Here is a 27521-nt window from a genome sequence, read left to right as displayed (position 1 = left end):
TCCCTGCCAATCGCGGACGAGGCGAATTCGTGAAGCGAGGTAAACGGCGTGGGGCCCGATCCGCCGATAGTTGTGGGGTGGGGTGGGTCGCCGGGCCCCGGGACTCGTTACGCGTTCACCTAGATCCTAGATCCTTTGCGGTGCCGTGGATGACGTGCCGCGTGGTCTCACCGCGACGTTCGCACGAAGGACGAAACCATTATCGGCCACAGGCGGGAGAAAAGAAGAAGGAAAAAAAAAAAAGAAGTATCGGTCGTTCGATTCGCATCGTGAGAAAAAGCGCGTCCATGCCACCTTGAGCGCACACGCGCACGAACGAGCCGAGGGAGGAAAGGAGAGAGAGAGAGAGAGAGAGAGAGAGAGAGAGAGAGAGGTGCTCCCTCCGTGTCTCTCTTGTGTCTCTTCACCATCGGCACTCTCAATCGCTTTCTGTAATTATTCGCGCGTCTATGATCTTGTCTGTGCTCCGCGAAGTGTGAACAGAGCAACACGGGGACCTCGACCGATCGAATGTGGCACGCGGTGCAGAGGTGATACTGAAAGAGAAAGAGCGCGAGAGCGAAAAAGAGAGGACTTCTCGCTCATATTTCTCTTACGTTTTATCATAATCTTCTCTTATTGCAGTTTTTTATATTAGCATTTATATTAGCCTCTTATATTATTATAGGTTTATCTGATAGTTATTATTTTTTTTTTCATCCCGTTATATATTTATTTAGCTTATCTTTATATCTCTTGTATCTCTTGCGTATATTAAAGAAAAATTTAGCTGAGATATTTCTTCTTGCACATTACGATATTATTACCGCGCATTTAAATCTTTATATCTTTACTTTCAAATATATATATATATATATATATATATATATGTGAGTATATAGTCTCTCTCAGATAAATATGCCACACCGCATTAATCTCGATGCTTCCTCGATCGAGGATGAGTGGGTGTGTCAACGCGAGTGTCGCTTCCGGTCGTCGTCGGAGCGAAAAATGAATCATCTCGCGTATGCAACGAGCTCGTGGAAATGCGTTCTCTGTACACAGTTTATAACTAGCATAACAACACATTGTACAACTCGATTATTCATGGAATTCACTCGTTCAGAGAGATAATAATGCGGATCGTGCGCGCAAAAATAGAAACAAGAAAAAAAATAAGAGGGAAAAGAGAGGCGGCCCGGAGTACTTCATTAACTGCGGAACAAACATTTCTGCGTACTCTTTCCTCGCTCGCCTCGCTCAATGTCGTATACCTGCAGCCTTGTTGGTCGCGGCGGATTATCTTCGTCCTTATTGCGACTCGTGCTTACACGTCACCTCATATACACCGCTGGCAAACACACAATGGTAACGCGAGCGTGAAAAATTTCCGCATAATAAACGTTTACCATTCACTGTCGCCTTCCTAATAAAGTGCATAGGTGCGTCATACATATGCATATATGCATATGCTTCTTACTCTTAAGAAATTTTTATTAAATCGTTTATTTCCGCTTCCAGTTTGAAGACCCGGCTTCGACTTGTCATGCCAAAGTGACAACTTTACACTCGGAGAAATCAGATATTAACATAATACCGATCGTCCCTCCTAAATTTCATTTATAAATTTTTTCATCGAAATTTCAGACGGTTTTCTATTTCCGCAGTATTCTTGATATCACGTTTAAAACTATTTTCCGAAAATTTTACATCGGAATAAATTTTATCGAGGTAGTTAGCGTTTGCGAATAATTTTTATCATCCCGAATAAGTCTCAGTTGATTTTAACAGGCTTTTGCGCGGCAGGATTAAACGAGCGATTCGCTATATATTCCCTATCGTTTTTCCGCTGGTTTTTTTTTACGGGTTACGCGACCATTTGTAACCAGCCCTAATGGTTTACGATGCGATTAACTCGGCTGCGCGCCTCACTATCTACCCCTTACGTGCGCCCGCGAGGCACGCCTAGACCGATCGCGGAATTGGGGCTAACGAAGATAAATATCGGCGTGCGATACATACATATATCGCCGAGTGAGCTACGCCACGACGTGCCGTGTGTATTGTATATACGCGAATTCCCTTTACGTGGAAACGCAAAATGTCGCTGCAAGACAAACGGTCCGCTGTCTCCTGCCTTCGGGCCCGCGGGCGATCGATTTTTAAAAGACGGCCGGCTACCGAAGAGAGAGCAATGCACAGTCGGGTGACGATGCACAATGCAATACGTACCAAGGCACATATACTGGGTGTCTCTCTTGTGGAACGTTACCTTTTTTTAAGATGGATTCTCCTTGGTGGAGTCGTTCCCGTTCGACGAAAATATCGAGGCGCCGATAAAACTCGAGTTATGAACGATTAGAAAACAGGGAAAAATTTCTTCTCGGAAATTCAATTAAATTTCAAGGATATGTTTTTTTTTAATTTAAAAATTTTATGAAATCCAAACTTCAAGTTTGGGCGGGCACGCGTTGCTGAAAATTAATAAACCGAGATAAATGATGATTTTCCGCGATATTCATAATAAAAATTTAGTTTAAATTTTAAAATTTTTATAATCCGAAGGATCCGTTGTTAAAAAATAAAGCGCGGCAGATTGAACACCGTGTATTCAAGCCGAAAGGGATTAAACCTGTTAACCCGTGAATCCTGCGCGTTTTATGTGATGCATGGCATTTTTTATCTACCGTTCTATTTTGCTTATCGGACAACGTCAGCTCCTCCGCCGCTGTCGAATAAGTCCTCTTGCTTATACCATCGACGAAAAGCGACAATAAACGCAAACCCCCTCTTCTTTCATGGGACGATGCGAGTGTCGATCGCGCCTATTCCGCTTTCCTGTTTAAATGTAATTATGTGAGATCATTCGCGACCGAGGTCGTTAGCGAAGACCGAAGACGCGGGAAACCGCGGCAAGAACAACAGGCGAAACTGGAACACCATGATCTAAATCCCGAGTTTATGCGTCTGCATTATTAGCATTAGCATTAGCACCACACGTGCTCTCAGCAACGAAGTGCCCGATCCTCGCGTGTGTTTATGTCGCGGTTACGTAAACGCCCCTCGCGACAGATAAACACGGACGTTCCCAAAGAATTTCTAAAAACGGCGAAAAGTCGCACATAAAGTCGCCAAAGGAATGATGCGGAAAAAGATGTCAATTTACATTTTTCTTTCTTTTTTTTTTTTTTTCTTACACATTTCTTTCCGATATCTTTTCATGACGCCGCGGCGATAAGCCCTCCGGATTCCCGCGTCCATCTCGGAATTGGCGCGAATCTTCATGTAATATTGACCGAGGACAGCCGATATTTCTCGTTCCGCGCGACGGACGTCCACCTCATTTTTCGCGGGAGATTCAGGGATGCGTGACGTCGCTCAACGACGACGAGTCCTCGATCTCCGCGCGCCGCGGCGCGGCGGGGCGGCCGTTCTACAATTATTATTTGTCGATAATGTCCCCGAGCGCAAGAATGAAACCGTGTGTGTGTGCGGGAATACGGCCGGGTTGTACGACGTCGGCACCGGTAATCGGCAGTGATGCCGGCGTGATGTACGAGTCTCCGATACCGCGCGCTGCCGCGATTTATTACGTCGCGTTATCGCGACGTCGGGGAATTGTAAAAGAATCGCCCCCGGGCGCGTAGAATGGAGTGTCCCGAAATAAATCGCGGAGTGATTTTTAGCCGGCTAAACGGGCCGTTACCTCGCGCGCCCGTTTTATTCCGCGAACGCGGAATGGATGGCGTTTAATAAAATTAATCTCGACATTAAAGCACGCATTAAAATTAAAACGCAGTGGAAATAAAATAAAGCGTAGTAAATTTAATTGCAAAGCAGTATAACGAATACGCCGCTGAATAACAAGGAATATTGCGAATATCGTGCCATTTGAAATGCATAAAACGCAGCGAAGGGATCGGTTTCAATTTTTAATTAAGGTTTAAAATTTCTCTCTTCCTCTCTTATCCTCGCCCCTTCCTTCTGACCTCCCACTCCGCCAAGCAGTCGAGGGTAAACAAATGCCGTCGTTTGGTGCTTGCGCGTGGTGCTTTACTTGAAGGAGAGGAAGCAGGAAACGTTTCCCCGATACGTACATTTCGCATTATCTCCGTAGCGACCGGAGGTTACCCAGAAACCAGGCGCAAACCCCAAAGTGTGAGAGAGTGTTCCGTTCCGTCGTGTTGTAGACGCGGTTAAGAGGATGCGAGAGAAATGAGAGCTTCTTACGCGGGAAAATGGAAGAGCTTCTTTTTCGTTCTTTTTTCCTTCTTCTTTTTTTTTTAATCTCTTTTCTCTTTTTTATTTTGTGCACGTAATATACTTTCGACGATAAGGGACACGCGGAAGACGAGGAACAACAAAGTGTCGGCCGACGTTAGCTCGGCTACATATTATTTTACACTCTAAGAGGATACGGAGGGAGAGATGATGTAACTACGTAAAGAAGCGACGAGAGAGGAAAGGGAAGGCGGCAGGTGTAGCGAGCACTCGATAAACATCTTCCGGAGATGGGGACAATCTTCACTTGTCTTCGCCCTCGCCCTCCTCCTCCTCGTCGAACTCGCCCTCCTCCTCGGCGGTCGCCTCTTGGTACTGCTGATACTCGGACACGAGATCGTTCATGTTGCTCTCGGCCTCGGTAAACTCCATGTCATCCATACCTTCGCCGGTGTACCAGTGCAGAAATGCTTTGCGACGGAACATCGCGGTGAATTGCTCCGACACTCTCTTGAACAGCTCCTGCGACGTGCATTTAATATTTTACATAATTTATTCTCAGTCATTTATTCTCAAGTGATAATCCAACGCGAATCGATAATACACTTTTTTTTTCTTAAATTTAAACTTTTGAAAAATTGATGAGAACTGTAAATTTAATTAGCTCGGTTGAACTCTTCTGTTTTATGCCGAACGGCAAACGAACCTGAATAGCCGTAGAATTGCCGATAAAAGTCGCGGACATTTTTAGGCCCCGCGGGGGTATGTCGCAAACGGCGGTTTTCACGTTGCTCGGTATCCACTCGACGAAGTAGCTGCTGTTCTTGTTCTGGATGTTGAGCATCTGCTCGTCGACCTCCTTCATCGACATTCTGCCGCGGAACACCGCGGCCACCGTCAGATATCTACCGTGCCGCGGGTCGCACGCGGCCATCATATTCTTCGCATCGAACATTTGCTGGGTGAGCTCCGGCACCGTGAGCGCCCGGTACTGCTGCGAGCCTCTGAAATCATATCATTTTAGAATTACGTCAAAAACTTGAAAGACGTAAAATTATACACGCGAACAGCTCTTCCCCGAATAATTAATTACATCAATCTCGTTGCGTTGCGAGCGAAACTTTTGTTTGAACGAGCCAGCAAATTAACATCGATTCTCGTGGCATCGACCAATCGGAAGTACCGACGATTTATTTAACTGAATAATTCTCTCTTTAATTTTCAATTAATTTTTATTGCAAGAGATGGAGATAACGCGAACCTAGAAGTCAGGGGGGCGAAGCCAGGAATGAAAAAATGCAGCCGTGGAAAGGGGACCATGTTGACGGCGAGCTTCCTCAGGTCGGCGTTGAGCTGGCCGGGGAATCTCAGGCAAGTGGTGACGCCGCTCAGGGTCGCGCTGACGAGATGATTCAGGTCGCCGTAAGTCGGCGTGGTCAGCTTGAGGGTCCGGAAGCAGATGTCGTAGAGCGCCTCGTTGTCTATGCAGTAGGACTCGTCCGTGTTCTCCACCAGCTGGTGCACCGAGAGGGTGCAGTTGTAGGGCTCGACCACGGTGTCCGATACCTTCGGGGGAAGGAAGCGGGAATAGAGATGCTGACGTGCAACGTATCCCGCTCGCGGTATCGGCGCGCTCGCGCTCGCGCTCTCGCGTATCGCGCAACAACCGTTATACACAAGCGCGAGAGCACACGCATTGTACCCCGCCGGCAAGCGCGCGCGGTATTGTCCTATTAAGGACAAAAGATCGGTTCCTGGCGGGCGCTTTGTCTCGCATCCATTGTACCTTATCCCGCGCGCATCGGAAAGACTTTCGCGTTGCGCGCGTTGCCCGCGTTGCCCGCGTTGCGAAATACGCCCCGCGGCTGATTCCCGATACACACGGAAATTCGAAACGTAGCTCTTGACGTGAGATCCGATCTCGCATTGTTCCCGAAAGTCGATAGAGATTTCGTCCGAGAATATAGAATAGCATATCTAAATTATTTCTTCGGAAGGAGAGGAGTTATGTTTTAGTCCGCGTGAGATCGAAAGAGAGAGAGAGGAAGAAAATTTCTCGAACTTTTTTTCAGGGGCGATCGTAAACGTGACGTGAAATCGAAATTCTCGAGAGGTGAGTTTACCTTTGGCGAGGGCACCACGCTGAAGGTCATCATGATCCTGTCGGGATATTCCTCGCGTATCTTGGAGATGAGCAGGGTGCCCATGCCGGCGCCGGTGCCGCCGCCCAGCGAGTGCGTGAGCTGGAATCCCTGGAGGCAGTCGCAGCTCTCGGCCTCCTTGCGGACGACGTCCAGGACGGAGTCGACGAGTTCGGCGCCCTCGGTGTAGTGGCCCTTGGCCCAATTATTGCCGGCGCCGCTCTGTCCGAATACGAAGTTGTCCGGCCGGAATATCTGGCCGAACGGTCCCGAGCGGACGGCGTCCATCGTCCCCGGCTCCAGATCGACCAGGATCGCGCGCGGCACGTATTTACCGCCTGTTGCCTCGTTGTAGTAGACATTTATCCGTTCCAGCTGCAGATCCGAATCGCCGTGGTACGTCCCCGTGGGATCGATCCCATGCTCGTCCGAAATTACCTCCCAAAACTGCGATTATTGTAATTTGGAGAACGCAACTTTTCAAGAAATTTCTCAAGAAATTCGATATCGCATCGATCAATCATTCTGACAAGAAGATTATTTTTCGCCATTATGACTAACGTGTAATTCTGAATTGTCTTTTTTTCATCCCAATTAAACTGGAATTATATATAAGAGATCGTCCACGTACCTTGGCTCCGATCTGATTGCCGCATTGGCCGGCCTGAAGATGTACTATCTCGCGCATGTTCGCTAACTCAGCCTCGACGTCGCGGATTCTCCTCTTCGCCTCGACGTCGCGAATTCAACCGAGATCTCAAACCGAAATCTCAAAACTCGTCGTCGTCTGTTTTCGTTACCTTGGAAATGCGACACGCACCTCCGGATTCCGGCGTGCCGGGCGATGCGAAAACGCACCAGGAGATAAAGTCGCGAGCGCAAAAGATCTCCGACGAGACTCGTAATAATTCCCGGCGAAGTCCCTAACCCTAAGAACCGTAACTCGGGTAATTTGGCTGAGTCAAACTTACGTTCCCATGGATACACGGCGAGAAGAGAGTATCTCGGTGCCGCTTCTGTTTCGGGACAATTGAATGTAACGTTGATGAACAAAAGACTCACACCGGCGTATCCGCTCGCATTGTTCGCCGGTGCGCGGGTTGTCAAAAAGAAATTAGTGCGCCTCAGTAGATTCCTAGGTCTTAACAAACGAAACCCTTGGAGAATAACTCGGGGAATTTTGATAATTCAAATATATTTAGATATAATTCAAACGCGATGATAAATTTTGTTAAAATACTTCTCAACGAGTTTTACAATCGTCTTTATTGAAATTACATAATACAGCTTTATTAAATATTTAACTTTTCTTTTGTTGTGAGACATTTAATATCTATTGAACGTTTATATCTTCAAAGACATTTTGAGCTTCGTAAATTGAATTCCGCGTAATGCTACTTAGGCGAGGTCAAAATGAGGGTCTAGATGAAGTCCGCGAAACTCTTGGTCGTGAGGGCTTTCGCTATCTCGTTAACCAGCTCCATGTACACGACAGGATTGACGTTCTGTGCAAGTTGGTGCAACAAGAACCAATCGCCAAAGTGGAATACTCGTACGACACGCTCGGCCTTAGATTTCTCGAGCCTGCGAACTGCACTTCGCAGAAGATACACCCTCGCCCAGGTTTGAGAGAAAACTACAATCCTGCGAGAAAGATCGTATCAATTACACGATCCAACGAACTTACTATTTCTAATAGATCGTTTCTATGAGATAATAATTTTTTTTTTTAAATACACGAAAAGAACAATTTTGCTAGCAAATAAAAAAATTTGTTCAGATACATATTTGAAAATAATTTTATTGGGTCTTAATAAAATTATTATGTACAACGTTCAAATTGGTTCAAAATTACTAAAAGATCAAATATTTTTATAACATTATTACGTTGCAAAAATTATGTTGTATTATTATCCTACAATAATTTTAATGATCCAACAAAATTATTTTCAGATCTGTATCTGGCCAAATTTTTAGATTTGCCAGCAAAACTATTCTCTCTGTGTACAATGCGAAGCTTCGCAAATAACATCAAGTGAGAAATTGCTGAAGTCAAAACACTAATGCAAAAAATAAGTTTTGAAGATCATTTGCGACATTTAAAATCGTTGTATTTTACGAGATCGTTGAGCAAACCTTGCGTACCTATAGATTACCGCCAGGCAACCGACGCCCGCGAGGAACACCAGCCAAAACCACAAAACGACGAAAATCTTCTCGTTCACCACGTTCAGCGGGAGCACGCATAGAGCATCGTGAGTTTGCACGGAACCTGTGGGTCCGAATGTGTGAATCGTGCACTTGGTCACCTTCGGAAACAATCGCGCCATAGGATCGATCCTGTCGTGAGGATTTTCCTCGGCGACGAATGCGGTCACCAATGGCCCATATCGCCTAAACTGCCCCTCCAGAAATATGTCCAACAGATATATCTGTCCTATCTATCGATGGAAGATTTTATCGAGAGTTTACATTAACTTCGCGCTCTCTGATTTTATTTTATTTTATTTTATTTTCTTCTCTTTTTTTTAATAATTAAAAGAGTAAATGCCGAGATTTAAAATGATTGCGTGAGTTTGTCGATTTTTGTACTTGGAAATCGTAAAGAAAGTTAAGTGATCGTATTTTATTTATATACGTTAAGGGCCCTCGAGTTGTATTTCCGGGCGATATATCGGTTTCATTTTCGAGAAAAGTTTCGACCGCGTTTCGTTAGCCTCATTATCGAATCCAGAAATTAATTATTCAGGTTTATTTCCGCACAATTTCCCCGCTTCTGACGTCACAAACCCGGCCGGTCGATCGAGAGCCTTTAAGTACTTTCGCAAAATCTTCCGTTTTCCAAAACTAAGAGAATTATCCTTACCGAATTTAAGAAGTTCAAGAATTCACACACAAAGAAGCGCATCGCGTAGAAGTTGTGACCGTGCAGATTCGTTTTGGTGAAATACTCGACGAGCTGCTGCTTCCTCTCCTCGGTCCAGACATCTCTCAGAAAGGGGGACGCGAGATCTCGCGAAAGAAGGCCTATGGTGCCTCTCTCCCAAATGCCCCATAACGCGCGCGGCACGTAAAAAAGGATGGCTTGTAAGCCGAGAACGAAGCAGACCTGTCGAACATTAAATTTTTTTATTTCTTACTCCCGAGTTTTTCCTTAAGTTACACTTTATCTCAGAACAGACGCGAACTTTCAACGGACGCTAAAAAGTTTTGTCGCACACCTCCCCGTGTATTCTATTTTCTGAAAAAAGGATGGAGAAATATATATTTATGTTTGACTTAATATTTTTCTATCCGGAAGGATCGAAGGATCTCACGGGAAATTCCTCCCTGCATTTTCCTACCCGCGCGTTAACCGCCGCGATGCGAATCGCGTGATATAGAAACGACGTACGGATAACAGATCTCTCGGAGAGATCTTTGCGATCTCTATTTCCATTTCCTCGCGCCGTCTTCCGTCCTTTCCGGACGTTTTCCTTTACATTCACGCGCTCGCGTTTCAGATTTCATTCACGCTCGCGCAATACGTCTGCATGCGCCGGTGAGCCGAGAGAGCGACCTGACCATCGGAACGAAGTGCAGCCGTTATCATGCATCTCGCGTACGTGAGCGCGATAGTAGGTGTGTGCATTCCATACGGAAACTTATGCGATATCGACCAATTCCGTCGCGCGTCCCGGACGCGTTCGCCCCGCCGCATTTCTCTCCCTCGTTCGCTTTCAATTTTTCAGAGCGCCCCATCGAAAAACAATTTAGGGATGTCTTTGACGAATTTCAAATCGGTCTTCTCCCTCTGCCCCGCCCCGGCGAGAATTTCACTTCGAGAACTTTTAACGGAAGTGGAAGTCTTTCGTGAGAAATTTTATATCGAGCGTAAAGATACTTGAGCCTTTGGCCTTGAAAGTTACAAGTAGATAAAGAAACTTTTGGCTCTCGAGTTGAATTTCGGACGGCTTGATTTAACCGAAAATTTTATTCCAGACTCGCGCGGTCAAATGTAATTCATAAAAAGATTTCATAACGGGAATATTTAAATCGCGGACCGTATGCGGTTTTAATACTGATAATTTAGAATCGAGATATCGCGCACATCCTTCCATATATCTGTCATATATAATTTAACAAATGTATTTTCTGCGTCTTCCATTAATAGAATATTCATCGGCTATTTGTCACATTTGTCCATCGATTATCCGCTCATCTATATACGTAAACGTTTCTAAATTCTGACCCATTGGTAATATCGATGATGACGGGCCTCGTCATCCGGAAGGGCCTGTCCTACGCCAGCACTCGCTACACTTCGTCCAGGAATGCCCTTCAGGTGTCGGGATACCGTGAACGTGCTGTAGATCCAGCAATACGCGTTTACGGGATCTTTGTCTGTCAGCAAGATATCAATTGTAACCTGTTATTAAATAATAAACGACTCTCTTGCGATAATCGAGTACAGTTGGAAACGAGACGCGCGAAGGAAAAATGTTGAAACGCAATTTATTATTTATCTTTCATTCTTTATTTCCGCGGGCGCTAGTTCACACGTCAGGGACTAAAAGGTTATCGGGATATCCGTACCGATGGAAGCATCGGTCATGCAAGAAATTGGTTCGCCGATGTACTGCTTGGCAGTTACGAGGATCGTGCAAACGAGGAGTAGGAGGACGGTGACGCGTGAGTGCAGCCTGAAGACGACGTTGTCGACACGAACGGATTCCTCCTGCAGGAGGCATTTAATAGGTGCGAAGAGGTCCAGCATGATTATCGCGTGCTCTTTTGTCTCCGACATCGAAACAAAGCACAATAGAGAAAATTCCAAAGCGCATTGAGCGCATTGCGAGGAAAGGAAGCGCGCTGTCACGCGGAGTCGCGTTCTAAATTTGTCAAAGAATTCGTCGCTGGAACGCGTTCTTTTTTCTATACATGCATTCGATCGATTCGAGCGAGAGTATAGAAAACGTGGATGAAATGAAATATAATTATCAAATATGCGTCACGGGGGAATTTCGCAAGGCGAAAAGACCGCCGTGAGTCACCGGTGTTACGCCGAAATTACGAGCGACGAGCTAAAGCGACGGGCGAGAAATTATCGTCATGTAAATCATCGGCGAGAGTGGCGGCGCCCGAAACTGCATTCGCCTAATTGGTCCGCACTTAAAGCTGCGAGCGGACTCGTAAATCTTGAACGATCTCTCCCTGTAATTTTTGCCTCCCGGCGCGCGACGCTCGTTCTCGTTTTTAATTTATCACTCCGCGCCGAGTCTCTCCGGATCTCAAGATCTGAGATTTGCCGTGGGAAGGAGGGGGAGAGGGGAGGAGATCTTAGCCCTTTATAAAAGTGCACATAAAGAAAGCCATCTCTTTCCTCGACTCCAAGGATGCTCTTTATTAGTAAAAAATATAGTAATCATGATAATTGTTATTATCCCAATTACATGTCGTAGTAAGATAATCGTTATACCGTCGATTAAAGATAGCTGCGCTCGTTAATAATGCGCTTAATACCGCATCGCTCGGTCGTGTGTGCGTGTATGTGAATCCGTGTGAGTGTGTACGTGTATGTATTGTGTGTGTGTGTGTGTGTGTGTGTGTGTGTGTGTGTGTGTGTATCCGCTATTGAAATTGTCGCTAAACCTACATAAATGTTTCCCTATATACAAACAAACACGATCCTAGAATGCCGGCAGCCCCGGAGGCGGCGGGCCAAGTTTCCGAGTCTGTTTCTTGTTCTAATTATAACAGCCCTCCTGAAGGAGGGCCAACCAACGGAGTATCGGATTAACAGGATCCCTTATCGCTGCGATAGCCGGCGACGGTTAGCTCGCCGAGACACCTTACTTACTCTCGTTTATTTGTTTATTTAATAATTATCTCTCTCTCTCTCTCTCTCTCTCTCTCTCTCTCTCTCTCTCTCTCTCTCTCTCTCCCCTAGCGTTATCGGTTAATTCCTAAAAAGCGACCGCGGTTTTTACAAACCTCCTCCTAATCCTCGCCTTATTATATACAAACTGTTTGCACTGTCGACGATCACATGCATCATAATAGCTGCATATTTTAGTAGGCACGCTCATTCGGTGTCATAGAGTCCAGACATCTTGCGAATCGGCGAATCTCACAACACTTTTCTCGTTTCCTCTCTCCTTCCTTCTTCCTCTAAGTGTAGACACTAGAGCGATTATATACCTCACAACGGATTCAATATATGTATGTATGTATATTATATATATTATATTCGATACAGTCGCCGAACCTCAAGATGTTAAATCGACAAGGCGTGTCACGACCCGTCAGAAACCACAATTACTGGATGTATCGATTTCCGTCGTTCCCGCCAATCCCGCCGTATTTTAAGTCAATTTAATTGTATCTTGCTCGCGACGAGTTTCCTTCGAGAGTTCACGGGGCAGGACAACTTTGAGCAACCGCTAAGGACTATATCTCGAAGTCGGAATCTACGACGATTGGCTCGTCAATTTGCATCTGTACGAGCGACAAAGGAAATGAGGATCCACCGTACCTTCGACGATTTTCTAGAGATAGCAATACTGCCTCCCGACAAACGAATCATAAATACATCATAAAATATATATAATACGACATAACATATACGATGACTAATTAATTATAAAAGATTTAATAACTCATAATATAGAATATTTCATTATTTTATATATATAATTATCCTAAATATCGAAAAACAATAATACTCGTTTGAAACTTAATCTAACTTAATCTATCTTTTCCTCTTTTCTGACATTTCGAATTCATTATTGTCGGACTTCGATGCTGAGTGTCCACAAGGTTCTATAATTAGATTGAGATAACGAGATAATAATACAGAAATGCTTCCCAGCGTGTCGCTGAAGCTACCTAGTAGATGTCTTGCTGTCGCTAGAAATGAAATCGCCGCCCGTATAATCAGCGGCGGAAATAACTTGATCGCCACGTATTTACGATCTTTCTCGCGAACAACATATGAGAACGATCGAGATGAGGATCTATGAAGACTTCTATGTCTATGGCAGTGTGTGTGTGTGTGTGTGTGTATAGAAGACGCGATAGCAATACGAGTACAACGCGGCAGTGGCAAATATAGTTTCGAGAACTTTATCATCGCTATGAGGGAAGAATGATGGACCGATGCATTCCGTGAGAATATAAATAGAAAGGACGAACGTGGGATGGGCGATCGGCGTTGACAGACAGTAGTAGTACGTGAACACCGCGATAGAATAGTAAGGAGCCAACCTTTCGTAATTAGTGAGCAAACTCGACGTTCATTAAACCCGGAAGCATCACATGGAGAATACTTGTAAGCGCGATGTCGGATCTGTCGCTTGGAGCAGCATGAAAAAACACTTCTTCCATCTCTCGACGAGTACTTCTGATCGTCTCTCTCTGTCGTTTCCCCCAAACAACACAGAAGTCTGGAGATCGATTGCGTCAACGATCCCGACGGGTTAAATAAGCTTGCTTTGGCGGATTCGCTCTACTCCTCTCTTAATTATAATCTTACCTATGATATAGTTAGAGAAAGGAAATTTATTTAACCGAAATTAGCGACGGGCGACGTTGACGCAGCCGGCTCGAGGACATCTGAGTGACGTTTCAAGAAATTAATAGCCGCCATACAGACGTCTCCGTCGTTGCACTCGAAGTCGTCCCTCCAGGAATACAAATTTTTTTTTTGTTTAAATATCTACGCGGACACATACAAGCGTACGGATACAAGGAGAGAATCTTGATTCCTCGGAGAACGGCTGCGAGTTCGCTTCTGTGTTTTTCGGGGGTCGCGTGCAGGTATCCACAGAGGCACGACCGCGTCCCCTAGTAGGGCACGTGTATGTCCCTGGAGCGCGATCGTCTTCTGCAAAGTCTGCACATGGCGATGAAACACGCTAGACCCAGGAGAATGGCGAGACCGGCGCCCAGGCCGGCGCCGGCCCAGCCGGCGGGCCCGACGAAACCGCCGCCGTTACCGTTAACGGTACCGCCGCACGTCTCCACGGACTCGTCGTCCGGCTCGTAGAAGGTGCCGTTCAGGATACCGGGCAGGGGCAAGCCGCGACTGGGGCAGTTCACCACGCCGTTACACACCAATCTCGCCGGGATGCAGCCCGTGTCGCCGGGACATTGGAAACCGCAGTCCTCCAACTTGCCGGTGTTGAGCGCCCCGGATCCGTCCCTCGGTAGATGGAAGAGCTCGGTCCAGGCGATCTTGAAGGCCGCCCTGGCCGGCGCCATCGATCCGGTGAACTGAATGATCACGGCGGGCACCTCCTCGCTGACGATATCGCCGATCACACCCGGCGCCGGATGATCCACCGGCGGCGTGATGTGCGCCGCCGAGATGATCGGCATCTCCCTCACGTAGCTGACATTCTCGCCGCAGATGCCGAGATACGGGTCGGCATTGCCCGGCAGGAAGATCTCGAGCTTGCCGTCCTCGCAGGAGCGCGACGCGAACTTGATCTTATCAAAGTGCAGCCAGAGATCGCGCTCGCGATTCACCCGCAGCTCCCAGATGCACTTGATGGTTCTTGGCGGCGTGACGTATCCCAGCGCCTCGTAATGCGGAAACTCGATCTCACCGTCGGTGGCGGCCGGCAGAAGCGCCGGCCCGCACAAGGGACTGTGTGCGAACTCGTATCTCGCCTCGAAGAGCGGCGCGGGCCACTTGAAGTAGCTCGAGGCCGCGTGCGCGCCGTCCACCAGCAACTTCAGATCCAACCTTTCGCCCCGAGAGACGACCCTGAGGACGGGCGGCCGCGACACCGTCGTTGGCGAGCTCGTGGCGCTGGACGGTGGAATGCCGTTGTTGTTGGACCGGCAGAGACAGTGGCCCTTGATACCATCCGGACTGGGTTCTCGGATGATCACTCGATCCACTCGGCTGTCCCAGCAATGGCCGCACTGAGCGTACGGATGCTCCTTGAAGTTGATCGACTCCACCACCAGGATCACGCGCGCGAAGAGTCGCTTGTCCGTGATGAAGCTGTAGGTGCAAGACAGATCGGCGGGCGGATCGTTGGGTCGCTTGTAAACTAGAGTGTTGAGCGGCGAGCGCAGCCGGCCCGAGCGCGTCTTCCACGAGGCGAAGACCTCGTCACATTCGGTACCGGGTGTGGGCTCGCCGAACCTCGTCGCGTTGAAGAAATCGTAGTGGGCCCAATAGTAGAGCGAGCTGCCGGAGTAACTGCCGGTCTTACTCTCGAATCGCACGAACAGCGCGTTCGACGTCGACACGAAGTCGTGCTTCTCCATCGGCTTGCTAAACGTGTCGCAGAAGGTTTTGATAATCCGCGCGTCGTCCGGCCAGTCGGCGTCGTAGAGCGTCAGACTCTCGCCGCAGTCGCCGTCGTACGGTTGGATGGGCGACTCGATACGGTTCACTCGAAAGCTGGGGAAGTAGAGACGCGCGATCTCGCCCGGTCGGCCGCGCAATAAATACGTGCAGCTAGTGTGCGGCGGGTACCAGTGCGCGACCGACAGGAAGATACCCTCGTTGCCGCTCACGAGAGACTCGCTGTTCAGCAGCCAGTCACAGCTGCCGTTCTTCACGCCGGCGGTCTCCACGTGGCCGGGCCAATTTCCCACGTTGAAGTGAAAGCCCGTATTGAGCAACGGGCCGGCCGGCGACGACACGAACTCCACGTAAAGATCCTCGCTGGTGCCGATGATGCTGTACGGGAACTTGCCCATACCGCAGAACGTGCCGATCACTGGGCTGCTCTCGTTCTTGCCGTCGTACACGCGTATGTAATCGTACGGGCAGTGCTCCGAGCCGGAGCTGATCGGCCGCATCGGGCACGTCATGATGTTCTCGCATCGCTGACCGTCGATATTGAACTCCTCGTTCTCGATGTAGAGTTTGATGAAGGGTAGTCGGGTGTTCAGGCGATACTTGCAGTGCAACGCGCGCGGATAGATACCCGGGTAAGCCGGGCTCTGCACGTAGCACGTCTGCAATCGGCAGTCCTTGAAAACGCGTTCGCAGTAGCTACCGGGCACGACCTCACCGCGCCGATTCGGATAGAGCTCCGGGTGCTGGCCGTATCTGAGGTAGACCTCGAACTGCGGCTCGGCGCGCGAATCGAAGCTGAAGTACGTCTGATCGGTGAAGTTGTCCGCGTGGAAGAGCACCCGCACGAAGCTGGTCTCGCTGATGAAGGTCTGCGGCTGCTCGGACTCGCCGCAATAGACGCCCGGGTCTTTGCGATTGCTCACCTCGGTCTTCGTATTGCCGTCTACAATCTGGAACAACGGCGGGAAACGCGCGTTGATTGTACAATGTTTGGGAAGATAAAAGTACCAATTAAAAATACCAAATTGAGAATCGAGAAATTTCATTCAGTTTAACGATTAATATGTCCTTTATGAGAGAACAACGTTTTCATGTGTAAAATATAATGACAAATGATAATCCCTTAAGTACCTCTAAAAATTATAAATGTTCCCCCCCCCCCGTGAAACCGTGAAACTTAATTATATTTAATCTATAATTAAAGTTCTTTATATATCTTTCTTTATATATCGTATAATGAGTTGAATATAAAACACTCCGTTGCGATCTTCTATGTTTATGAGTTTATAAAAAGTAAATAAACTAAAAATAATTAATGGATATTTATATAGGAAATAATTGTTCTGTAAAGACGCGTGGGATTATTAGGAATTTGTTTAGGAGGAATCTGCAAATTTGCACAAATACGATAAGGTCTTATGTACAGAGGAAATAGTTATTCAAACGGAAAATAATAGTTCAGCAAAGATACAGCGGTTTCCGCCACGCGTGCCGCGTCTCGAATCTCACGATCTCGTGCACAGGGAAATGTACCCGAAGTGACTACTATTGACTTTTCATCTTTTTTATGGGTGTAAATTTGAAAGTCGCGAGGGAAACCGAGGGAAAATACGGGGGAGAATAGAGAGCATGAAGAGCGGAGAGGTAAAAAGTTAGAGAGAGATAAAGAGATAGAGGGCGAGAGAGAGAGAGAGAGAGAAAGGAGAGGAGAAGAGAGAGGTTTACAGCGTCACAAAGATCAATACCTGATACCGAAGTAACTGAGAGAGGTGGCAGCAGGACGAGTGCGCCCGCGCGCGTTTGCTCGCTCGCTCGTTCGCTCGTTCGCTCGTTCGCCCGCTTGAAAGAGGCGCAGGCGGAGGGAAACGGAGAGGAAAAAAAAGAGAGAATCACTTATCGTCTCTCTTATACGGGAGTTATAACGCTCTAATTCGCGACATTGATACGGCTGCACTCGTCCCTCTGTGTACAACCCCGCCGGAACTAAATCTAATAGTACACCCCTCACCGATAATTCGCTATTATCGCGAGACCAAATCGTTCTACTCCGATAACGCTCACAATGCGAGTAGCTTCGCGAATTATTATTTCGTCCACGGCTCAATTCGTCACGAGACATTACGACGCTTAGCCCCGAAATATGAGATTTCGAATGAATGCGCGAGAATCCCTCTTAAGTCGCAGATTTTCGGCACTGGAATTTAATAATATAGATATGATTCGATCAGTTTAGTAAATCAGATAGTTCGATAGCCTCTTGTCGAGATAATAGGTATCACGCTCAGATATTGTTTCTTTCCGCTTCGCCGTGAGAGATTTTTCAACAATACGGAGTACGTCTGGTTCACCTAGGCGTAAAATAGACTCTGAACGCGCACGAAGCGAGACGAATCCGATAATGATATACCCGGCGCGGTTTGCATCCGGCATAACTACGTGTTTTTTGTTTCCCCCTCCCCTTCCCCTCCGTAAAACGCGCAGCTTACAAATACGCGCATTCCTGTCGTTCTATGCGGGTTCACAACTGCACCCCACATGCGTCGGTCCGCGACGAGATACGCGAATATCATCGGCACCCCTCCGTCGTCCTCTCCGCTCCCCTCTGCCCTCCTCCCCCTCGGTTTTCTCTCCCTCGAGCGTCAATATTCAACTCGAATCGAAAGAATAATCGAGGAACGCTATTGTCGAACCGAAATTAAATTCCAGCGCCCGATTAATTGGTCGGATTTTCCCTATTCAATTAATAGGAGAGCGAAGCGGGTGGGGGAGGAGGGGCGGCGAGATGGATTCGACTGTGCCGCTTGGATCCTGGAATTAGGACCGTTGTGTCTCTCGTACGTCTCCTTTCTCTTCCGACAAAGACGAAGTTCACCCTCACGAAGGGCTCACCTGCAGATAACCGCCGCTGCAGGTGGTGGCGTTCTCCAACACTCCGACCTTAAACTTCTTGAAGCGCACCCGTAGAATCCAGTCCCGGGGCGTTCCGCGAAAGGCACGGAAACGGTACCAGCACGAGAGGGGCTTACCCCAATTATCTGGGGTCACCGCCGGGCTCGACACATCTTCGTAAATGTCCACTGTCTTGTTGCAGTGGCCTCGGTCCGCTGAAAAAGAATCGGTTAGAACGAAAAGGGGGGAAGGGACACCCGTCCAGGACACCCTCTTTCTTCATCTCGTTTGCATCCCTAATTACTTCAATATTAATTACGCCAGTAACATGTAATTTCTACGGTAAATAAATAATATTATAGTAATAAGTGAGTTTTACTGGTTACGCTAATCTAATCTTATTAATTATCGCATAAAAAAGTACGTAATTACGGTATGTAGGATATCGGAGAATATTCTCGGAGTTGGTGAAATTCAACTTCCAGAGAGCGGAACATAGTTTTTTTTAATTAATTTAGAGTAGACTTCGCTTTAACGGAAAATTGAGAAGCCGCGGTTAAATGACGGACGCCATCGCGCGATGTTCCCGCTAAGAAAATATTGATTTCGAAAAACCGCGTCAGTCGAGGAATCTATTATTAAATCTCGTAGAGCGAAAATATGGAACGTCCAGTACACTGGCTGTATTAGAACAGCGGTATTTTTCATTGACCCGGTTAGGCAACGGAGGGGAACGACGAAGGAACGGGACACGCGGAACCGATGGGGGTGTGAGGAGAACGGTGGAGGGTAAGGAACGTGCGACAACACGCGACACAAGTTTCGGCCGTGTAATCGATATTCGACCCGCTTGCCAGATACCTCTTATAAAACGGCAGCTTCGTATTATGGCCGGACCGCTTCTCGTTCGTAAATCACCTTTCCACGAGGTATCAAAACCTCCCCTCGGCTCGCGCTCACCGGGGCAAGTAAATCTCTTTAATGCGACGGTTAAGATTCGAGGCCGCGCGCGTCGTGGCTGTTACACCGATAACTCGGTCTGTTAGCCGCGTAACGGGGTTGCGATAATTGCCAGCGGCTTCCGGGGTAAGTACCTCCCCAGGATGAGTCTTCATTAAACCCCGCGCCTCATCGGATTCGAGCGCAGATCGGAGAAAGAGTCGGAGGAGGTTTCAGGGAAAAGAGAGAGAGGGATTGGTATCTTATCCGTCTTGAAACATAACGACGATTTTATCCGTTGAATTAAATTGAAAATTGACAATTGCGTCACTATATTAAATATTAAAGAGACGTGGAGTCGAAACAATCGCGACGAATAATCACGACGCTGGAAAAAACGTTTCTTCATTTCGCTATCGCTTTTTTCTCTCTCTCTCTCTCTCTCTCTCTCTCTCTCTCTCTCGTCACCTAGCTCGAATGTCTCGAAAGACGAGTCGCATGATTCTTATCAGATCGCTAGAACAGAGAACTGCTGATTAGATGGATAGTGCAAGATTGCTGGAAACGATCGCGGTGTTGGATTGCCGTTCGCCGGCAAATAAGTACCGAGATCGTTCTCGCGTGTCGCTGGCCTGGAAATTTGAACTCTCGTCGGAATTATATAGCGTCCCACTCTCGCGATCCCTCGCACAGACCCCCGGATTAGACTTACCTCTGCGAATGGCAGCGGGACTGGGGGTGGCCAGAAGCAGGAGGAATATGGCGAAAAATCCCCAGCCCCAGCTACCGAGGAGTACCGGCACAGGCATTCGAGGCATTCCCGGGACAAGTGCCGAGGCTGTCAAAATACCTCCGCTTTCTCTCCTCTTATCTCCATTTGCCCCTCCTGCCGAGAATTACCTGCACACACACACGCGTACAAAAAAAATACACATACAAACAAAAAAATACACATAACAACACACGTATGCGTGCACTCGTACATGTAATATCGTTCACTGATCCGTCCTGTCATGTGCATCGGAAGAAGATATTGAACACCGAGTGTCCGCAAAATCCTTCCAAAAAAAATATATATGTATGTACATATGTATATATAATTTTATGCGCAAAAAGTATCCTCCGTCATGTCTTTTTTTTTTTTTTCATGTCGCGAAGTACATCAGGAGAAACGTATCAGTTAATTCGATTCTTTGTTTTTTTACCTCAATATTAATCTTCCGTAAAAATGTGACGATTAGTCGTCGAAAGGAGCAAAAAATCGAGGAAATTTCCAATTCAGTCTTGTACGCGATTACATTATTCATTATCCGGGAGCGAAGTATCTTTATAACGTGAGCCACTTGATGGGATGCAGGCGCAAGTGTGCGGACATCGCGTTATCATTTCCCCAAAGGACAATAAGGGACGCCGCATGGTTTGCCAGATGGGTCGAGCGTATGCCGGAAGGGCCTCGTTCGTACGTCCACGTCGAGAGAGCGGGGTGATAATTGGTTAAATCCGCGTTGACTCCGCTATCGACAACAGTACTTCACCTCCGGAATTTTTTCCCTCCTTCCCTTTTCATTCATCACCGCTTTCCTCCCCCGCGTCTCTCGCATTCTCGCGTCGCATTCATTGTCTCGTCTCTCGGGGAATTTAATATTTTTTTTTCTTTTCCGGAACACGCGACCGCTCTGATTCAGATCGTGCGGCACGGCTCCGAAGACATTTAAAGATTCAGAGACCTCCAGAATTCCGAATAGCGAAGATTCGAGGTTACAAAATGGCCAAGGTCGCGAAAATTTTTTGTTTCCTTTTTCTTCTTTTTTCAACAAATTTGTCGCGTCCATGTCGGGTCCTTCGTCTACGATCGATGCACTCGCGGATTTTCAGATTCCGTCGGCGTACGCGAATCGAATAAAGGCAGGCGCGTGCCGAAAATGTCGAGTGAACTGAGTTCGGTGCGGTTAGCGCATCAGCAATTTAGATCGCTCGTTGATTACGCGCGTGCATAGAGGGATGCGTTCGCGGGCGCGCGTTTTGATAGAGGCAAAACAAGCGAAGAGGCACGAGAGGGATTCGGAAACTGGATCAACGATCTCGCGGAATCGTCGTGCGATTGTTTTTCCCGATTTACCGACATTTTCGACAACGATCGTGATTATTTCGTATTATCGTCCCGACGCCGGAAACGCGCGCTTCAGTGCGCGAGATGCATACGCAACGATGCGATATGCAGGTCGCGATTTCCGCAACGACGATTTGATCGCATCGCGATTGCACTGACAGTTCCAGAAAGGGCTCCGAAATAGGAAACGAAAAGGGAAGAAAAAATTTATTTAACCAAAATACATTTATTCTTTATTAAAATAAGTCTCGAAAGTCTCGAGATTCAGATAAAAAAATGCAATTTTTAAATTTGGCTAAATCACTACAAATTAAAAATAATAGAGATTATCTTCTTGAGAATAAAGAGAATAATTTAATTATTATGCGACAATAGAACATGCACGCACCTTTACCATAGCATTCTCATGCTCCCTGACTGCAGATTTCTCCGACGATCTTCGGAGAGTTGATTCTCGCTGCCGATCGAAATCACCGACGCGATATCCTCCACGCGGATTTCCTCGAGTATACCATCTTCTCTCTCATCAGAACAAACGGAAGCTTTCGAGCGAGTCGTTCGCGTGCTGGAATTTATATCATCGTCGTCGTCGACCTCGACGTATCGACCACGACGTCGTCCAGCACAATTTCTCTCGCGATTCTTAATCGCGCACTGACGCACATAAAGTTCCGAAGGACCCTCCGTTCGAGGACGCTGCTCAGGATTAGTATCTCTCGTGGTGGACCACCACCGGTGACGGTGGTGGTTTCAGTCCAGATCGAGCACTGCCGTCGTTGCTGGATGCAGCGCGTAGACCCTCAACGCGTCATATCACGAAGAACGGAATCAAGAGTCGGTGTTAAAGAGAAAGAGATAGAGGGAGGGAGAGAGAGAGAGAGAGAGAGAGAGAGAGAGAGAGAGAGAGAGAGAGAGAGAGATAGAGAGCGAGCGAGAGAAAGAGACATGCACAGAGACTACGAAGGGGTAGGAGAAACCGCGAGGATGAAGAGGAGAGGGAGACGTGAGACGAGGGAACCGAAGAGGGCACAGTACGAGAAAGCACTCCGGCGTGCCAGTTGGAAAGCCAGGCTGCGAGTCGACTGCTGGCACGAAAACTCGGAACGTGCGGCTGGCTTAACCGCCGTCCGCCGATCGGAGCTGCGGCGGGTCGAAGCTTGCGCAAGCTCTCTGGCGTTCTCTTTCCCGCTGTCTTTCTCCCACGACGTCGGCATGGCGGAACGCTCTCCCGTTCTCTACCCTCCGTCCCGTACTCTCTCCGATCCCTCTGTATGCCCCGTTTCGCAGTTCCGCTCCCCTTCCGTTTACGATGACTTTCATTGAACTGCCTCGCAGTCCCCCTTCCCTCCCCTCCCTCCTTCCCCCGTCCGTCGAATCTCCGGCTGGTCTCCCCCTTCTTACCCCGCGCGGGCCGGCCTGCGATGACCCATTGCACCTATTGCCGCTCCGGCCCTCCGTCCTCTCGCGTTTATCCCCGATCCTTCTTCCATCTCTCGAGGCTTCTGTTATCGCCTCATTTTTTCTCATCTTACCGCCTAAGGCCGTTTCTGCCGTCTCACGCGGACCGGGCAATCGATAGGCATGTTAACGCGAATAGCGTGCTTATCGCGCGAATTTAGCGCTTCCGCTCCGTAAACACGCACGCGAACATGGGCCGCTATTAAAAATAAAAGCCGTCACACCACCACCACCACCACCACCGTCGCCGCCGCCGCCGCCGCCGCCGCCGCCACGACGCTGCGACGCGTCGCAATTCACACCTGACGTATCGATTTACGACAAGCGCGCCGGTTATCCTGTGCGCGCGCGAGTTTCAGTCGAACTCTAGGAGAATGAGGGCGAGCTGTTCTTTCGTTTAGCTCGCGTTTAAAGCGTCCGAGCGGATCCACGCGCGACGAAAAATCATCCCGGACGAAAATCCCTACGCGGACTGCGAAGGGAACTGCATCTTCGGACGCGCCGTCAATCGAAATACGGAAATACAAATATCGTGACGTCCAAAAAAAAAAAAAGAAGAAAAAAATCCAAAATCCCCGCCGGTGAAATCATCCCTTCGCGGCCTCGAAATCTCGATACTCGCTCCAGGAAGGCCGTTCTCGAGAGGGCGGCCACAAACGCGCGCGCGGCGTGCACGCCGGCAATCCTACATTAATCAGGGTCGAAATAAACTTAACCGAGATATAGCACGCGGTAGTTGCCATAACTTAAACTGTATTTATGGTCCACCGTTGTAGTCCGAGAGGAGGAACACGATACACAATGCCGGGGAGTCCCGCGCGCTTATCCGTGCTTCACGCACCGTAATTCGGCCGATATTGCTAAGTCCACGGCGAGCGGGATTATCGAGCTGCGTTATATTATACTCGAAGAACGTAATAAGCCACGGGTATAAGGGAAGGTAATTAAGGTCGCATCCGGGCATAACGCACGAAAAACTGATAATGGAGCGCCTCCGTTCTCGCGAATGCCGGCGGAAAAGGGAACGAACAATAAGCCCTATGATAATCTGTCCGAAAACCGGAGAGGAGTCTGCCCTCTCGCCCTCGCGCTCCCCCCCCCTCCCCCTTTCTCCCTCACGTCCTCCACTTCCATCGCCGCAGAGATGTCCGTGCATTGTTATGGTCTAATAAAGTCCATTAATTGATACATTCGGGTAAACGAAATTACGCAATAATTTTACGATGATAAAAGAGTAATCATCGTCTCTTCGTGGTTTCCTGATGATTATTAAATGAACGCTCGTCATTGTAATATATAATTTCATTGCAATTATTAATTGGATTATATATTGGAAATTTATTACAACGCGCCATTTACACGCGCACGGCGCGGCCTCACTTTCCTCGTCTCTACGAATATTTGCATCATTAAATTGTGAAATAAAATTCGTGGGGATTTACTACATCCCGATCGTTAAATTCGCTTCACAACCTGCTCGTTAAACCGCCGCATTCACTGCGTATGCATCGCGGATTTAAGGTAAATTTCCTTAAAAATTAATATTACTCGGCGTTCACTTATGCGGTTAAGAGCATTTACCGACACGTCACTCAAATCCTTTTCGAACTCTCGCCGTTGTAGATCTGTCTGTTACAACAACGTTGCGGATAATGATCCGACCCAATCACCGGAATCCCGAATTGATATCGGGGAATATAATCGCGCCGCCGGATAAGGATGGATTCGCTCCCACAATCTGCAAAGCAGACGGACTTTCGTTGACCTACAACGATGTATTTCCAGGATAATTTATAACGCTCTTCTGAAAACGCGAGTAGAATAATGAGCACGGAATGCCGTGCAAATGCCGCTTAAACAAAAATGAGATAACTCGAGAATCATTCTATTTTTTTTTTTTAGCTCGCTGTAAAGAGAATTGCGGTTGCGTTGATCTAAACTATCCAGCTTCGTTTAACGTCGGGACTTTTACCAAAACGCGGCCCGACTTTTCCGACAGCCGCGGAATAATTACGGGGCAATTTGTTGCGGCGGGGAAACAGAGACGTCTCTCGTCGTTTGCGCCCGCTGCAAACAGGCTGTATAATTAAGGCCCGATGCCACGGCGTCGTCTCGTCCGACAACCCCCGCGCGGGGGCGTCATTTACGGGCTGATTAATTGCGTACCAGCCCGCCGCGATCGCATCCAGCCGCAATCAGCGGGAACTGTCTGCGGGAAGAAAGCTGAATTGAGCTGAGATGGCGTGAAACGCGGAACGACTCGAGAGATTCGGGAGTTTCCGCAACGATAAGCGCATAACGGTTCTCTCCGGATTCGCGGGATGCCCCCACGAATTAAAGGGATGAGATAATAAAAAGAAAAAAAAAAGCCTCGCGTGAGAAAACAGATTCGATCACCCGCTAATCGATCGTCGAGTTTTAACGCGACGAGCGAAGAGCTTTTCTCTCCATAGAAAATTTCCTCCGTGAAATTTAACCGGAGCTAACGAGTAATTATGAATGCAGCGAACGCAACGGTAAATGGCCGGTTAAGGACGCTATCACCGGATAATTCAACCTTTTTGCCAGACGGAGACATAATTTTTGTCGACCATCTCTTTCATTATCCCTCATCTATTTTGCGTTTATTAAACTTAACGAGCTTATCGGTATACATAAAGTCCGATAATGAATCTGTCCGAGATATGCTCCAGAGTAAGATCAATAATTTCCGACCATACGCACCGAATTACATAAACACAGCCTGCTTTGTTGCTGTATCGTAATTTACATAAGATGCATGGTGTATCAAAATATTTCTTCCTTTCTCTCTTTCTCGTTACGAAATCTTTGATCGATCGAAATCAATTTTTCTTAAATGTTAAAAGTTAATTATTAAAAACCATGAACTTAGCTTCGGAGAGAACATTTTTACTTCAATAGAATCACAAAGTTTGAGATTTAATTTTACGGAGACACGATTACCCATCCCTTCCTCCCCCCCCCTCTCTCTCTCTCTCTCTCTCTCTCTCTCTCTCTCTCTCTCTCTCTCTCTGTCTCGTCGGTATTTTCGCCGAGAAAAAAATTCACTTCAAATTGACTAAAGAAACTATGGTTTCAGGATGGTCGGGTTTACATGGGGGAGTGTAAAAAAAATGTTTTTATTAGAACAGACCTCGAACGTCTATTAAAAACCAACGATCGGATCGATCCCGTTCGACCTCGCCGGCGACGAGCACCAGCAGCAGCAGCAGCAGTGGTAGCATCAGCAGCAGTAGCAGCAGCAGCAGCAGCAGCAGCATCTCGCGCGGAGGGGAGATGCCGTGTCCGAGATATTAATTAGCACGGAGATACCGGGTGTGTGCACACGGGCGCGCGATATATATCTACTCAGGGCTGGCGCGTCTCTGTCTGGCTACACCTGAAAAGCCATGCCTAAATCTACCGTCGACGATGCTGGGAAGGTCTCAGCAGCGCGATATATTGATTACGTCGTAGGAGAGAGAGAGAGAGAGAGAGAGAGAGAGAGAGAGAGAGAGAGAGAGAGAAAGAGAATATGTCGAGTAAACCGGAGTAACGCGGGGCGCGCCAAGCACGTCGGGATAGAACAGCAGAATTCGTCGAGGTGCGCCGGGATATACGCCGAAATATGCGAATATATCACTCTACCCTCCTTTCGCCCCTTCCCCTCCATCCCCTCTCTTCCCCTCTCGCCCCTTATCGATCGCGCATAATCGTGGAGTTCGGTGCAACAGCGTGTGGGTCGACGGGGAGGAGGGGAGGGGGGGAGGGGCCGCTTCTTCGCGAAAATCCTGGAGAATTGGATTTGGATTAATCTGCAAATATGTGCGCGGCGCGTATATCCCGCCGTACGCGCGGCGATATATCTTTGGCGAGCGAAACCTCCGACGCGTTTGGAGAGCACGACCACTTGGCGCTAAACGTCGGGATATGATAATGAAGCCGTGGAGCGTTGATCGATCTAGACCGCACTCCGAAGGGAATCGGTCCGATCGGTGTTCCGTGTAAAAGAAAAAAGAAAGGAAAAAAAAAAAAAGCAAAAGATCGATAGCTCCGCTAAACGGATTAGACGAAACTCGGAGGACACTCGGTCGGAACGCGCCGTATCACTTGGCCCGGTGATAGTATATGAGGCGCTTTCGGTGTTCCGTCGTGACCGCAGTTTCGGCCGACATAGCGCGAACACGGATGGGCCTGTTTGCGGCGAGGCAAACCAGGCTTGTGTTCCCTGGTTAGGTTCGATAATCAGGATGCGGGTAATCAGCCGTCTGCGTGAGAAGTGCACGAATTGATCTTCGTCGTTCTTCCCCCGGCCGATACAGCCGGGCCAGCCTGCAACATCCTTTCCCTGACGGAAAAATATAAAACGCAACAGCTTCAATTCGTCATGCAAATTGCGTTTCATGTATATACTAATTGTATCGCGTATATATCCCCTCCTCTCTCTCTCTCTCTCTCTCTCTCTCTCTCTCTCTCTCTCTCT

The 27521-nt window shown here is 47.9% G+C and overlaps 3 protein-coding genes across 3 annotated transcripts; all 3 read right to left on the bottom strand.

Annotated features, from left to right (window-relative positions):
- Nucleotides 1-4270: 4270 nt before the first annotated feature.
- On the bottom strand, nucleotides 4271-7101 carry LOC105430634 (tubulin beta-4B chain). Its single transcript, XM_011644287.3, has 5 exons — nucleotides 6973-7101; nucleotides 6324-6788; nucleotides 5462-5766; nucleotides 4907-5204; nucleotides 4271-4722 (listed from the first exon to the last, which is right to left on the bottom strand). Exons 1-5 carry the CDS (start codon nucleotides 7027-7029, stop codon nucleotides 4504-4506), a joined length of 1344 nt encoding a protein of 447 aa, XP_011642589.3. The 5' UTR covers nucleotides 7030-7101; the 3' UTR covers nucleotides 4271-4503.
- Nucleotides 7102-7755: 654 nt separating this feature from the next.
- On the bottom strand, nucleotides 7756-11473 carry LOC105430633 (innexin inx2-like). The gene is made up of 5 exons (XM_089080381.1): nucleotides 10892-11473; nucleotides 10596-10687; nucleotides 9208-9476; nucleotides 8487-8782; nucleotides 7756-7985 (listed from the first exon to the last, which is right to left on the bottom strand). Exons 1-5 carry the CDS (start codon nucleotides 11125-11127, stop codon nucleotides 7763-7765), a joined length of 1116 nt encoding a protein of 371 aa, XP_088936507.1. The 5' UTR covers nucleotides 11128-11473; the 3' UTR covers nucleotides 7756-7762.
- A 226-nt stretch (nucleotides 11474-11699) lies between these two features.
- On the bottom strand, nucleotides 11700-22873 carry LOC105430632 (cubilin). The gene is made up of 4 exons (XM_011644284.3): nucleotides 21969-22873; nucleotides 20183-20370; nucleotides 18532-18746; nucleotides 11700-16592 (listed from the first exon to the last, which is right to left on the bottom strand). The coding sequence occupies exons 2-4, from the start codon at nucleotides 20286-20288 to the stop codon at nucleotides 14166-14168; spliced, it is 2748 nt and encodes a 915-aa protein (XP_011642586.2). The 5' UTR covers nucleotides 20289-20370; nucleotides 21969-22873; the 3' UTR covers nucleotides 11700-14165.
- Between the last annotated feature and the right edge of the window lie 4648 nt (nucleotides 22874-27521).

The sequence above is a fragment of the Pogonomyrmex barbatus genome, unplaced genomic scaffold, assembly GCF_055798465.1.
Source record: "Pogonomyrmex barbatus isolate J1 unplaced genomic scaffold, ASM5579846v1 scaffold3, whole genome shotgun sequence".
NCBI classification, from domain to species: Eukaryota; Metazoa; Arthropoda; class Insecta; order Hymenoptera; family Formicidae; genus Pogonomyrmex; species Pogonomyrmex barbatus.
The sequence above is the reverse complement of the archived record's forward strand: the minus strand, read 5'-3'. Positions and strand labels throughout refer to the sequence as shown.

Bases quoted from the DNA above. Each gene is read 5' to 3' on its own strand.
- LOC105430634 (XM_011644287.3), bottom strand. From the start codon at position 7,029: ATGCGCGAGATAGTACATCTTCAGGCCGGCCAATGCGGCAATCAGATC. The intron at 6,789-6,972 runs GTACGTGGACGA...CAATAATCGCAG, and splicing joins GCAATCAGATCGGAGCCAAG to TTTTGGGAGGTAATTTCGGA. The intron at 5,767-6,323 runs GTAAACTCACCT...CTTCCCCCGAAG, and splicing joins GCGTGGTGCCCTCGCCAAAG to GTATCGGACACCGTGGTCGA.
- LOC105430633 (XM_089080381.1), bottom strand. From the start codon at position 11,127: ATGTCGGAGACAAAAGAGCACGCGATAATCATGCTGGACCTCTTCGCA. The intron at 10,688-10,891 runs GTCCCTGACGTG...CTGGATCTACAG, and splicing joins GATATCCCGATAACCTTTTA to CACGTTCACGGTATCCCGAC. The intron at 7,986-8,486 runs GTACGCAAGGTT...TCTTTCTCGCAG, and splicing joins TGCCTGGCGGTAATCTATAG to GATTGTAGTTTTCTCTCAAA.
- LOC105430632 (XM_011644284.3), bottom strand. From the start codon at position 20,288: ATGCCTCGAATGCCTGTGCCGGTACTCCTCGGTAGCTGGGGCTGGGGA. The intron at 18,747-20,182 runs GTAAGTCTAATC...ATTCTTTTTCAG, and splicing joins TCCCGCTGCCATTCGCAGAG to CGGACCGAGGCCACTGCAAC. The intron at 16,593-18,531 runs GTGAGCCCTTCG...CCGTTGTTCCAG, and splicing joins GCAGCGGCGGTTATCTGCAG to ATTGTAGACGGCAATACGAA.